Below are 14,663 nucleotides of genomic sequence, written 5' to 3'. Positions count from 1 at the left end.
CAAGGTGATTTGTATTATGTATATATATATATATTTTCAGTGCCTGCCCAGCCCCAAGGCAATCAATTTTTTAGAAATTTCTTTGTTCATATTTGTGTATTCTCTCATTCAAAATATTCCACAATTGAGAAATTTGTTTCCTAATGATTTACAAAAATTAATAAAAATGTACCATGCACACCTTTATTTTGTCATGCTGAGTGCAGGGGGAGATACAGACAAATAAATCTTTCAGGCTGAGTGTACATTAACTTTCCAAGTTTAGGAGGTAGTGTTGGACCTGTATACACAGCTCTCTCCTTGAAGACTGCATCTTGTATTGCTAGAAGAGAAGCATAAGTCCTGTGGGAGCCTTTGCATCTAATCATAAACTTCTTGAAAATGAGGATTGTGACTTATGCTCTTCATATACCTGGCACCTATAGGACTCACAACACAGTAGATGTGAAAGGCACCACAGAGAGGGATAAATGATTATTGTTGGAAATCAAAAAGTTACAGAAAAGCAGAAGGTAGGGACAAAGGTCATTTTTGGCTAGAGACAATATAATCATTAAAGAGATACTATGAAACAGAAAATTTCAGAATTGAAATTTGGGGAGAAACTGGAAAAGAGATTAGCAATGGGAAATAATACCAGAAAGTTGGACTAAAGCCTTATATATCTTACTAGCTAGTTAAAAGCTAGCTCAGTGACAAGAGTACTTGCCTAGCATTTCAGGGTCACAGGTTTGATCCTCAGCACTGTCCAAAGATGGGGGGGACAAGGAAAACAATTTAGATTTCCCATTTTTTAAAATATTTTTTTGAGCCTTTCAGACTTCCAAAGATTTATATTGTTTGGATTTAATTTCTAATAGACCTAACCCTTAAACTATGCTATTTACAAGGGTCATATCTCATCTCTGGAAAAAAAGGAGCTGAGGTTGAGGGGATTCTCAAAAACAGTGCAATTTCAGCTCTACTTTCCTTTGTTCTTTTCAGCATACTAGTGTCCATGGTGTACTTTCTAGGAAGTTGCTGAAGCAATAGCAGAAGTTAGCATTGATTTAAAGTAACTGTTCTATTTACTTTGACTGTTGGTTCTATCTCTTCAAACCTTTGCTTTTTCAGTTGTGTGGTCAGACCCCAAGTGACTGACCAATGATTTCAACCTCTTGTGTTTGTTTCTCTTTGTAATGTTCTCTTCTCCTGGAGTGTGAACAGGACCTGTTAACTTGCTTCTAACAGCTAGAATATGGCAAAGATGATAGGTTATCACATCCTTATTATGTTACAATGTATTTATGAATCCATCTTGCTAGTAAACACACTTTAAGAACTCTTGCTGGAAAGGAGCAATATATATTAAAGTTAGTAGTTGGAAAAGGGAGAAACCCACATTTCAAGGAACTGGGCAACCTCTTGGAACTCAAGGTGGCTTTTAGCAAGAGACTGGATCTCTCAGTCCTGCAGCCACAAGAAACAAATTCTGCCAGCATCAATGGAGATTGCACTTGAGAAATTCAGCCTTAGGAGATCTCAGAGTAGAAAGAGGACCCCGCCCAGATTCCTGTTCCACATAAACAGTGAGGAGGTAAATTCATATTATTTTAAGCCACTAAGTTTATGGTAATTTGTTACACAGCATTGAAAATTAAATAATGCAACATAATAAAACAAATATTACCTGCCTATTGTTAAACTTGTCAAGATAATGTAACATCTAGCAGACCCCTGATTATGTTGTTTGTCAGGCCTGGTTTTGTGTTTTAATTCATGCAGTTATGAGTAATGTGAACCTGATTCTTGTATTAAATGAGAGATAAGGCAGTTAGAAAAAGACATTTACCTAGTCCTATGCCTGGTACTGAGCAAGTGTTCATCTGATTTATTTGTAATGATCATGCTCATGCTAAAGGGGTGGGATTTGGGGATTAGGCTGTTGCGCGGGATCTGAGATGAGCAGTAGGAAAGAGAGAAAAGCTAATTCCTTATTCTCCTCCCTTCCTGTCCCTGATGTTCACTGCTTCATGTGACCTGTAGAACAACATAGCTGAAGTCAGAGAGTTTTCTTCCAAGCTGGTGACTGAAGATGTAATGAAGCATATCAGCAGTTTACTTCATAGCAAAGAAATAGAAGTGAGCTATTTTGCTGCAGGTATCATAGCCCACCTGACATCTGACAAACAGCCCTGGCTCTTCCGCGACCTGCAGAGGAATACCCTTCTCGAGGATTTGGTACAGGAACCATTCTTCTTTACAAAACAGTGTAATCTTTTCTTGTAGATAACTTACTTTTATAGATCATAAGAGGTTTAGAAATATATGATCATTATAAAAAATGGGAAAAATACATATAGGAAAGAAGAAAATGGAAACTTGCCCATGCTCTTTCACCTAAAGCTAACCTCTTGAATGCAAAATTTTGTTGCATTTCTTTTACTGTTTTTTTTTTTTATAAAAGTTACACATGCAAACAGTTGTGTATGGCTTTATGCAAATCCCCTTTCTCTTTCAGCTTTTTAAAAGTTATTTCTTTTGGTATTTACTTCCATATCTCTAAGATATTATGGTTTTTTTTTTGGTGGGGGTGGGTACTTGGATTTAACCCAGAGGCACTTTACTACTGAGTTACATCCCCACCCTTTTTAAATTTTTTACATTCAGACATGGTCTTACAAAATTGCTGAGGCTGGCCTTGAACTTGTGATCCTCATGCCTTAGCCTTTCAAGTAGCTGGGACTTACAGGTGTGGGCCATGGTGACCAGCCTTGTTGCTATTTTTTACTTTTAAGCATCTTCTGCCCATTAATTGTCCCCAAATAGGAAAGAATGATTCTTATTCTTGCTATCTCTTGTGTCTACTCTTTCCTATACTCTAGCTATAAGTTTTTCAGTACATTTCAGAACTGTTCTTCACCTTCTCAAGAGCCTTCTGTGTTTCTTCTACCTGGTCTGCTTGTTTTGTATTATCTGGTATACCTTTGTTACTGTCGCCCTAGGATATTCCTTTACTATCATCCTGCATATTCCCATCATCTCTCTTGTGTTGCTTCCCTATTTTCTGTATTACATGCCTTCCTGTTTCTTGGTTTACTCGCTCCCCAGCATATCTTCCGGTAATTTCCTAAGAAAAGATGCATGAAAGTGAAATCTCAAGTGTTTCTAAAGGCCTTTATCTTACTCTCACATTTAGTTGGTGAAATGGCTAGGTGTAGAATTTTTAGCTTTCAAATATTTTTCCTTCAGAATTTTTAAGTCTTTGCCAGGCATGATAGTGCACACTCGAATCCCAGTAACTTGGAAGCCTGAGACAGGAGGATTGCAAGTTCAAGGCCAGACTCAGAAACTTAGAGAGACCCCATCTCAAAATTCAAAGAGCTAGAGATGTAGCTCAGTGGTAAGGTGCCTCTGGGTTCACTCCCTAGTACTGGAAAAGAAAAAATTTCCCCAAATGAAGGAAACAAACTTCCAGGGTAATAAGTACTCAATGCAGAATAAGAAAATGAACCCTCATCAAGGTATATCCCTATGATTCCAAACTTTGAAGGTAAAGAAGAGCTTTCTTTTTTTTTGCAGTACTGGACATTGAACCCAAAGGGTCACGAGCACTGAGCCACCTCCACATCTCTTCTTATTTTTAGACAAGGTGTCCCCAAGTTGCTGACACTGGCCTTTGAACTTGCCATCCTCTTGCCTCAGCCTCCGGAATTGCTAGGATTATAGGCGTGTGTTCCTGTGCCAGATCTCTTTCTTTCATCCTTTTCTTTCCTTTTTTCCTTCCCTCCCTCCCTTCCTCTTTTTTTTCTTTCCTTTCCTTTTCCTTTTCTTTCTGTTGTTGGAGAATAAACCCAAGACCTTATACTTGCCAGGAAAGCACAGTACCATTGAGTCATGTGCCCAGCCCACTTTTTCATCTTTTAAAAATATTTGTTTTTTAGTTGTAGTTGGACACAATACTTTTATTTTATTTATTTTTATATGGTGCTGAGGATTGAACCCAGGGCTTCCTTGCACATGCTAGATGACCACTGTACTGCTGAGCCATAACCCCAGCCCCCACTTATTCATTAAAAAAATTTTTTTTTCTGGGGATATTGGCCTTCCCCAGACTGTGTTTTCTGCTTTCTGTGTTTCCCCGCCTCAGTACTGGGGATTGAACACAGGGCCTTACACAAGTTACATAAGCACTAAGCTACATTTCCAGCCTTTTAAAAAAAATGTGTGTGTGTGTGTGGTGTTCGTGGTGCTGGCTATAGAACCGAGGGCCTTGTGAATGCAAGGCAAGGACTCCAACAACTGAGCTATATTGCCAGCCCCATTCTTTAATCATTTCAGCTATCCTCCTGTTTTGAAGCCCATCTCTAGTTTCACTTTGGAAAGTAGCTTGTGTGAAAAATTTTAAATCTCCTAGGGATTGTGTTCAAATTGGGTTTTTGCGGCATTGGAGATTGAACCTAGAGGTGCTTTTAGCACTGAGCAACATCCCTAGCTTTTTATTTATTTATATTTTGGTATCAAGGATTGAGCCCACGGGCTTTTAACCACTGAGCTATATCCCCAGCCCTTTTTATTTTTTATTTTGAGATAGGGTCTCACTAAGTTGCTGAGAGACTCATTAAGTTGCCGAAGCTGGTTTTGAACTTGGGATCCTCCTGCTTCAGCCTCCTGAACCTCTGGGATTATAGGCATGTGCCACCACGCCCAATTCTTTTTTTATTTGTAGACAGAGTCTAAGTTGCTGAGGATCTTGCTGAATTGCTGAGACTAGCCTTGAATTTGGTAATCCTCCCAAGTTGGGATTATAGGCATGCACCACTGTCCCCAGGGGTTTGATTTCTTCTCTTATTTTTATTTATTTATTTATTTATTTTTGAGAAAGAGGAAAAAGAGGTTTATTGCTTTGCTAGCAAAGGAGAAACACAGGGGACTTCTTGTCCCAATGGCTGTTTCTATCCTTCAGCAGGAACAGAGGGCTTTTAAAGAGGTGATTCAAAATACATTCCACATGTTTTCTGTTAGAGTGAGTTTTTCTGTTTTAAACCATTCTTACTATTCAGTGAGTGGGATTTAAGGATGTAGTGTAATTTCAGTTCAGTACCTTAAAAAAGAAGCCCTTATTGCATTCTTTTCTTCATGTATCTACATATGTAATGGTTGTCAAATAATTTGGTAAGTAGGTATATCTAAATTTTGTCATTCCCATGTTTTGAAAATTTATTTTTGTTTCAAATGTATTTAATTATAAATGACATGAAATAATCTCTTTTGACCTTTTATAAATGATGGAATATAATAATTGAATCTTTGTTTCTCCCTGTCTTTTGGGGAAAAGCATGCAACCATGAAGAATTGGCCAAGTCCAAGTTGTAAGATGTCAGCATTGGTAACATACAGGTAATTTCATTATGTTGTGATTTTCTTCAAGCCTGTCCTTAATGTGCTTGATTATATAGTAATAAAGTCTCAGTATCATTTAGCCTTGTGTTCAAATCCCACTTCTTTTCTGTGATACTGTGAAAGTCATTTCTAGAAATGATTCCATTTTCCTTATTTATGAAGTGAGGTGGACAGTGTGCCAGATTGAGGAAGAAATGAGATATTGAATGTGTAGAGCATCTGACAAAAAATTCCGTTTAAATGATAGCTACCAAGGTATATTGCATAGTATATCTGGCTTGGTGAGGAATTGACTATGGGGGAAAATGTTAAATTATTTTCATATTTCTGAGTTCTGAATTCACATCCTTGTACTTTTTAGATCTTTCAAGTCATTTTACTCACTCCTTGGCAACTTCTCTCAACCAGTGGTTCAGCTCTGGGGACTATGGGCCATATGTCACGTCTGCAGTAAAAATCGTATGTATTCAACATATATTTAAAACAATAGTTCTCCAGCTGTTTTTCTGAATAATGAATAAGTTCCATATGGAGTTTGAAAATTTTTTCATCTCTGTCTTTTGAACTTAGCTTTTTAAAAAAAAGTGAAGTTGGGTGACCCAGAAGGCTGAGGCAAGAGGATTGCAAGTTCAAGACCAGTCTCAGGCATTTAGCAAGACCCTCTCTCAAAAAACAAAAAGGGCTGGGAATGTAGTTTAGTGGTATAGAACACCCCTGTATTGGATCCCCATTATTGGGGGAAAAAAGAAATAGAATTTTTTTTTTTAATTAATATCAGCTATTTTAAGCCTGAGGCAGGAGGATCATAAGTTCCAGGCCAGCCTAGGGAACTTAGACCCTTACGCAGACAGACAGACAGACACACACACACACACACACACAGGCTGCAAAATTAATAATGGATTTAGAAATGGATATCCAACAGTTTAAAAAATGGAAGTTATTTCCCTCATTCCCAATTCCTCACAGGCAAGCACTGTTAACAATTTGGTAACTAGTCTTTCATCTACTTTTTAATATATGCTCTACTAAGACTATGCTATTTATGCCAGGCATGGTGAAGTTTGCCCTAATCCCAGTTATTCAGGAGGCTGAGGAAGGAATGTAGCAGGTTTAAGCTCAGCCTCAGCAACTTAGTAATACCCTGTCTAAACATTTTTTAAAAGGGGTTGGGGATATAGGTTAGTAGCAAAGTACCCATGGGTGTAGATCTCCAGTAACAAAACAAAACAAAGCAATAACAATAACAAAACATAAACATAAAATAACCATTTTAAATGAAAACAGACTCATTCTGTGCATGTCGTGCTATAACTTGCTCTCTTTATCATTAACATTCTTATAATCATAGAACTTTCTCCTTGTAATGAATGGTCTATAGGGGGTTGGGAGGCCAGGAGTCAGGTTGTTTTCCAGGTAGAGTAAATATTTTTGCATGTTTTGCTGTTAATCCCCCCTGCTGCAGGTTTGGCGCACAACTGTAATTCTAATAGCTCAGGAGACTGAGGCAGGAGAATTGCAAGTTCCAAAGAATCTCAGCAATTAAGGGAGACCCTCAATAACTTGATAAGACCTCTCAAAAAAAAAAAAAAAAAAAAAAAAAGGACTAGGGATATAACTCAGTTGTAAAGGGCCCCTGGGTTCAATCCTGGTACCAAAATAAAAATCCCCTCTGAGACATTTTGGTCAATACATTTGCTCAGGATTATTATAAAAATTTTGCTTTCATTACAAAAAAATATAGGCTATGATTTTATACTAGAAAACTTAAGAGACTATTTTTAGGAGTAAAAATGTAAGTATATTGATGTGTGTGTGTGTGTGTGTGTGTGTGTGTGTGTGTGTGTGTAGTAAATACATAAAAACAGACATTTTTTAAATACCATTGAAAATCTGAAAGTTAATTAAGGGAAAAGATATAATTCATGTTACAACAAAAGCATAAAGTACCTAAAAGTGACTTTGATATGTAATAGAAAACTATGAGAGATAATTTAAAATTCTGAAATAATTGAGATATACTATGCTCCAAAGATGGAAAGACTTATTAAAATATAGATGTTAGTCATTTCTAACTTGTGGCTATCATACAATTCAAGTGAATGGATGAGAGATGTGGGGGATCTGAAAGTTATTCTAAAGTTCACCTGGTAGAATAAATAGGAAAGAATTAACAAAGAAAAATTATTTTTAGGAGCTTGTTCTAGCACCTCTATTAACCTGATTAAAAAGGTAATGTGAATGGTGCCAGACATATGAAAGTCAGGCAGATCAGTGGATCAGAGTGGTTCTGAAACACTCTAGTTTTTTCCCTTTGGGGTGTGGTACAGAACATTGAACACCTCACACATGTTAAGCAAGTACAATACCACAAGTTACATTCCAGACCTAGTATTTTCAATTGTGACAGTAGCAACTATGACAATAATTAGAACTTTTGAGTTGTGTGCCAGGTAGTATTGTGGGCATTCATACTATTTAATCTTCACAACACCTAGAAGGGGGGTAGCATTAATATCATCATCTATATATCAGATGAGAAAACTGAGGACCATGAAAGTAATTTACCCAAGATTAAAATGTCTAACATGTCCCAGAGACAAAGTTCTACCCTAGGTAGATCTATACTGTAGGATGTAGTAACTTAGGTAACATTTATTTGGAGGGTACATTGTTTCTCGTCTGCCTATTATATACCGCTTCAATAAGTAATGAAACAGAAAAAGAAAGATGTACACTTGCAATAGTGTGGTTATTAAAACACAGACCCCAGAACCAGACCACCTGTGCTTTATTCCCACGTTTTGCCATTTACTAACTGAACTTGAAAAAATTCAGTTAGTCTCTCTGTGCCTCAGTTTCCTCAGCTATAAACTGGAGAATGATACCTGCTTTACAGGGTTGTTATCAGAATTAAGTTGATTATATTTGTAAAGCATTTAGAATAGTGCTTGGTTGATAGTAAAAAAGTGCTAACATCTATATATAGCATAGTATTAATACTAGCATAGAAAATAGTGTTTGTTAAAATACATCCTTTTGCAAATATGTGAGTCAGTCTGCAGAACTCTTAGAATTGCTGAGTCAGAAGGTTATAAACATTTTAAAATTTGATAGGTGTTGCTAAACTGTTCTCTAGAGAGTTGATTACAAACATGCCTTCCTTTCAATAATGTGTAAGAGCTTGCCCAGTTTTCCTACAGGTTTGTTTGTGGTGCTAGGAATTTTTATGTGGTGCTGAGGATTGAACCCAGTGCCTCCCACATGTGAAACGATTGCTCTACTACTGAGCCATACTCCCAGCCCCATTCCTACCCCATTTTCCTACCTTCTTGAAAAATTACAATGTTAATTGAACTTTTCGACTTTGCTCATCTAAGGAGAAAGTGATAGTCTTAGTTGACATTTCTTTTAAGTGAGAGTAGTCATTTTTCCTGATGAGAGTCATTTCCTTGTCTGTTAATACCATTGTTTGATTTTTGTCTATTTTCTTTTTCTTTGATAGGTCTTTGTGATAATCAGTTAATATTTTTTCTGAGTTTAGTGTCTGATTTTTTTTTTAGTTGTGATTGGACACAATACCTTTATTCCATTCATTTATTTTTTTGTGATGCTGAGGATCAAACTCAGGGCCCCGTGCATGCTAGGCGAGTGCTCTACCACTAAGCCACAATGCCAGCCCCTAATTTTATCATGTTTACAAATCAAACTTTTATGGTTTATAGCCTTTGGGTTTTAGGTTTTGGTTATACTTAGGTTATAAAAGAAGTCTTTTTTTTCTTTCTGATATAGTTTCCTTTTAACATTGATGACTGCTCCATTTGAAACTTCTTGGTATATGGTCTATTATAAATCTTGTTAAATATTCCATGTTTTCTCTACTGATAAGCAACCTTTTTTTTTTTTTTTTTTTTTTTTTGTACTGGGGATTGAACTCTGTGGCACTCAACCACTGAGCCACATCCTCAGCCCTATTTTGTATTTTATTTAGAGACAGGGTCTCACTGAGTTGCTAAGTGACTTGATAAGTTGCTGAGGCGACTTTGAACTCTCAGTCCTCCTGCCTCAACTTCCCAAGCTGCTGAGATTATAGGTGTGTGCCACCATGCCTGGCTTTTTTATTTTTATTTTGAGACGGGGTCTCATTAAGTTGTCCAGGCTGGCTTGGAACTTGTGATCCACCTGTTTCAGCCTCCTGAGTTCTTGGATTTAAAGGTGTATGCCTCTACACCCTGCTTTGTTTTCATACTCTTAAAGATAGTTTAGTTATTGTTATTTTATGCATCCAATGCTTATTTCACTTTACTCAAATGTTTATCACTTTCTTTGTTCACCACTGCTTCTTTTACCCACTAACTTTTTTTCTAGGTTCAGGGTTTGATGGTTTATTAGAGATATAATCTCTTTAACTGAAATATGTGGGTCCTCCCTCCTATTTTTACTATTAAATAATGGTATAAGCTAGGTATAGAATTCTAGAATGACAGTTATTGTCATTCAGCCTTTAAGAGAATATTTTCACTGTCTTGTGCTGTTGCTATTATGTACTGCTATTAGCCTAATCATCTTTTTTTTTTTTCTTGTGGTACTGGGGATTGAACCCAGGGGTGTTTAATCACGAGCCACATCTCTAGTCCCTTTTTAAAATATTTTATTTAGAGACAGGGTCTCACTAAGTTGCTGAGGATGGCTTTGAACTTGCAATCCTTCTACCTCAGCCTCCCTAATTGCTGGGATTATAGGGGTGTGCCACTGCACCCACTTTGTTTTTTTCTTGTGGCACTTCTATCAGACATGGATCATCTTTGCTTCTTTTTCACATTTCCTTAACCTTTATTCTTTAAAAGTTTTGTGGTCTGTATCTGATCATCTTGTTGTGTGCGTGTTGAATGAGGTTTGATTTTCATGTTTGTAGTTTTTTGATTGTGAGCTCACTTTTTTTAATATTTATTTTTTAGTTGTAGTTGGACATAATAACTTTATTTCACTTATTTATTTTTATGTGGTTCTGAGGATCGAACCCAGGGTCTCATGCATGCAAGGCGAGCACTCTACCACTGAGTCACAACCCCAGCCCCTATGAGCTCACTTTTTTTAAAAACTAAATTAACATATTCCTTCAGCATAGTTTTGTATTTGCACTTGTGAAGTACTTCAGTGGTTTCCCTAGGCTTGGGCAGATTTTTACATTAATTTTTTTTTTGTGTGTGTATGTGTGTGGTGCTGGGGATTGAACCCAGGGCCTTGTGCATGGGAGGCAAGCACTGAGCCATATCCCCACCCTTTACGTTAATTTCCCCAGTGACATTCAGGTAGTAAAATTCAGACTAGTTGGGACTGTGATTTTGCATTTTCAGGAAAGGCTTATCTTTTCCCTCTCCTGTACCCCTAAATAAAAACCAAGTTTCTTTTCATGTCTTGCCCTTTGAGGGACCAACTTTATGTTCTAATTTTATAAGTTAAAATTTAAATTCCTAGATTGTTAAGACCTATAATCTCTTTCTGCTCCAGGTTAACAGTAGGTTGGCTTATGTGAGCTTAATTCTACTCTTTCATTCTGGCTCTGAAAAATTGCTTTTCTTTGTACATTCAATCATGCACTTAAAATGCCAAAAAAAAAAAGTTATTTTTTTTATGTTATATTGCTATATTTTTATATGTTATTTTGCTCAGCATGTTGCCTTAACTTACAGTGTTTATTTTTATAAAAAAAGAAGTTTGATCCTCCTTTTTTTTGATTTTTCCTGTCCATACTGGGGATTTCACACAGGGGTGCTTTACTACTGTGCTACACCCTTAGCCCTTTTTAAAATTTTTTATTTTGAAATAGGGTCTTGCTAAATTGCCCAGGTGGACCTTGTATTTGTGATTCTCCTGCCTCAACCTCTTGAGTAATTGGAATTACAGGCATGTGCCTTTGTACATGGCTAAATTTGCTTTTATTTTTTTTAAGTTTTTGTTTGTTTTAATTAGTTATACATGACAGTAGAGTGCATTTATACACTTTGATATATCATACATAGATGGGATATAATTTCTTATGCTGCAGAATCATATTGGTCATGTAGTCATATATATACATACAATAATAATGTCTGTTTCATTCTACCATCTTTTCTATCCCCACATCCCTTTTCCTTCCTTCCCATCACTTCCCTCTACCTAATCTTAGGTAATGCTATTCTTCCCTAGTGACCCCTGCCTTAATAAAAGTTAAGATTAAAGATGTCTGAAGCAGGGCTGGGGTTGTAGCTCAGTGGTAGAGAGCTTGCCTGGCATGCCTGAGGCTCTGAGTTCGATCCTCAGCACTACATTAAAAAATAAATAAAAATAAAGATATTGTGTCCATCTACAACTAAAACATAACTATGCTTTAGACATCTTTTTTTATTTATCTGGATATAAACATAACAAGATGATCATCTGTTTTCTCATACAAACCAAGCATTATTTAAATTTTTACAGATTACCCTGAAATTGACTCATTTTAACTATTGATTCCTGGTCCAAAGGGCTTCAACCTTTATATTTTGTGTGGATTTTTGTGTGTGTGCAGGGGCACTAAGGATTGAATCCAGAGGTGCTCTTCCACTGAACTACATCCCCAGCCCTCCTTAAATATTAAAAAAAAAAATTTTAAATTTGGGGCCTTGCTGAGTTTCCAAGGCAGGCCTCAAACTTATAATCCTCTTGTCTCAGTATTCTGAGTCACTTCTGAGTCACATTATACATGTGTGGCACTGTATCTGACTATGCTCATTCTTTAGAAAGGTGAATGTGGTGATTTGGGATTATTTAAAATGCTGGATGTCTACAGAGTGTCTTTCATTTTCTTTTAGCTAGCAAATACTGCAAAATGTTAGTTGAAGAAGGAGGATTGCAGCTTTTGTATGATATCCAAGAGCACAGTCAGGCAAATCCTCAAGCACAGCAGATGGCAACTTCCATTCTAGAGGACTTCAGGATGCATTTCATGAATTATCGGAGTCTCCCTCTGAGTTGAAGACCCTTCTTAATCTGAGGGCTTTCAAGATGTGCTCTGCTCCTTGAAACCAGGTCTCCTTCCCTGTCAGTACTGAATGTTGAAAATGTTTGTTGGTGTTTGTGTATTAGGTATCTCATTGACCTTTCTTGTTGATTTTCTGTAAATTATAAAAAAAGTTAGATTTACATGCTAGTCATAATCCCTAATCAAGTTGGAATCATTTTATGGAAACCTCTTTAGCAGTAGTGTTGAAAAACCAGTTATTGTGGACTTTGTGGGGAGACTTGGGAGTTTGTGTTGGAATAGTTATGTTAGTTTTCTCTGACCCTGAACAGTTTTTCCACTTTGGGGAGTTTGTCAGTGAAACAGGACCTCTTTGCTGGGAAGAGGAAGGACAGACCTACAGGGAAATTTGGTATTTATGTTAAATTCCCTCATTTGTTATTCCTGATATGTGAAGCTACCAGAAAAGAAGTATATGAAGATGGGAAATAATGTTTTGAAATGTTTTTTTGGCCAGGCACAGTGGTGCACACCTGAATCCTAGCTACTTAGGAGGAGGAGGCAGGAGGGTCACAAGTTTAAGGCCAGCCTGGCCAACTTAGTGAGACCCTTTCTCATAATTTAAGAAAAAGTGCTGGGGATATAGCTCAGTGGTAAAGAACCTCTGGGTTCAATACTCAGTCCTCAAGAGGTGGGGGAAAATGTCTAGAAAACGGAACCTGTTGGAAGGGGGAGAAAAGATTTTCTTTTTTTTTATCCCCCCCCCACCACCGCCTGCCAGATACTAGAGTACTTTCCATTTGAGAGGTAGAGGGAAAAGAATATATATTTTAGTTTTTTTTTTTTTAGGCCTTTTCTGAAACATTTTTATGGGTGCTCTTATTCAGCATGGAGTCAAAGGGGTCACTTTTCTGAAATCAAGCCTCAATTATAGCATAAACTCTATCAGAAGCTTTTGTTTGTTTTGTCTTCAAAGCTGCTCTGAGGAATAAAGTATGAATTCCTTCCTTGTCTTATTATTGACAACTGATGAATTTGCTTTTTTGTTCATCTGCTTAAGTTTTCGTTTTTATTCCCCCATAACAGGGATCAAACCCAAGGCCTCCCATGCTATGCAAGTACTTTATTACTGAGCTATATTCTCAACCCTTCTATTTAAGTTTTCAAATAACTAAACTAAATTCCTGTTTGATAATTAGCATATTTTAAGACTAGAGTTTTGTGCTTTTAGCTGAATTTACCTCTTGATTGAAGTATTGTGTGCCATCTTTGGGACTCATTGAGTATGTCATTTTTAGTTACTCTAAAACACATTACATACTCTTACTCACCAGTGTCCTTGCAGATAAGTGTAATTTGTAACCAAATCCTTCTTCAAACTGCACCTTTTATCTCACACTCACTCTTCTTCATGATTCTAGAAATAGCCTTCGAGTTTCTTGATCTAGTTTCCAATACCTCGGAACGTTGTGTTATTAGATGCTAACTTTTGTTAAAGGATGTGTCATGGGAACCAGTATATTTTTTTTTAAGAATTTTTTAATATTTATTTTTTAGTTTTCGGCGGGCACAACATCTTTGTTTGTATTGGTGCTGAGGATTGAACCCGGGCATGCCAGGCGAGCGCGCTACCGCTTGAGCCACAGCCACAGCCCGGGAACCAGTATCTTTTGAGATCCAACTGTGCACCAGATACCCTTCCAGTTTTGTCTCTTTCACAGCCATTTTCTGGGGTACATAAATTATTCTCCTCACTTAACACATGAGAAAAAGGAAGTTCAGAAAGGTTGTTACTTTCCTGAGTGGTCATTCACCTGGTGAGGCTGGTGCTGATTCTAAGGATTCAACTCCTCTGTGCTGTTCTTCATACCAGGACACTCACATAACCTTGGCACATTTGTATTTAGCAGCAAGTAGCACTGTTAGTGGTATGTGTCCCTGCCATTTGTTTAGTGACTCTAGGCCAGAGTTTGTGCTGAGAATGCTCAGCCAGTTATAGGATGACCATGAGGTCACCTTGGTAGAAGAGGAGGAGAAGGGTATTGAGACTAGTGTGGATTCATGAATACTAGGCCTCCCCCAACCCCTTTATTTTCCAAGTGTGTTATCCTCTTGCTCACCTTTGCCCATGCTGTTCCCATCAACCTTCCTGATGGTTTTTTACCTCCACCATGTACTGGGGTTTCAATCCAGGGCCTTGTGCTTACTAGGCAAATGCTTTACCACTGAGCTATATCTCCAGCCCTCAGCCTTCCTCTTATTCAAATGCCTGTTACTCCTCCAGGCTCATCTT

The 14,663-nt window shown here is 37.3% G+C and overlaps 1 protein-coding gene across 1 annotated transcript in view; it reads left to right on the top strand.

The window, feature by feature from the left end:
- The window catches only part of Zyg11a (zyg-11 family member A, cell cycle regulator), a 39,841-nt gene extending 27,456 nt beyond the window's left edge, over window positions 1-12,385 (top strand). Inside the window, exons 11-14 of the mRNA XM_076841299.2 lie at window positions 2,026-2,220; window positions 5,318-5,379; window positions 5,744-5,841; window positions 12,222-12,385. Of these exons, the coding sequence (XP_076697414.2) occupies window positions 2,026-2,220; window positions 5,318-5,379; window positions 5,744-5,841; window positions 12,222-12,385 (519 nt within the window). The remainder of the gene's footprint in view (window positions 1-2,025; window positions 2,221-5,317; window positions 5,380-5,743; window positions 5,842-12,221) is intronic.
- The last annotated feature ends 2,278 nt before the right edge of the window (window positions 12,386-14,663 follow it).

This window comes from Callospermophilus lateralis, chromosome 7, assembly GCF_048772815.1.
Source record: "Callospermophilus lateralis isolate mCalLat2 chromosome 7, mCalLat2.hap1, whole genome shotgun sequence".
Lineage (NCBI taxonomy): Eukaryota > Metazoa > Chordata > Mammalia > Rodentia > Sciuridae > Callospermophilus > Callospermophilus lateralis.
The sequence above is the reverse complement of the archived record's forward strand: the minus strand, read 5'-3'. Positions and strand labels throughout refer to the sequence as shown.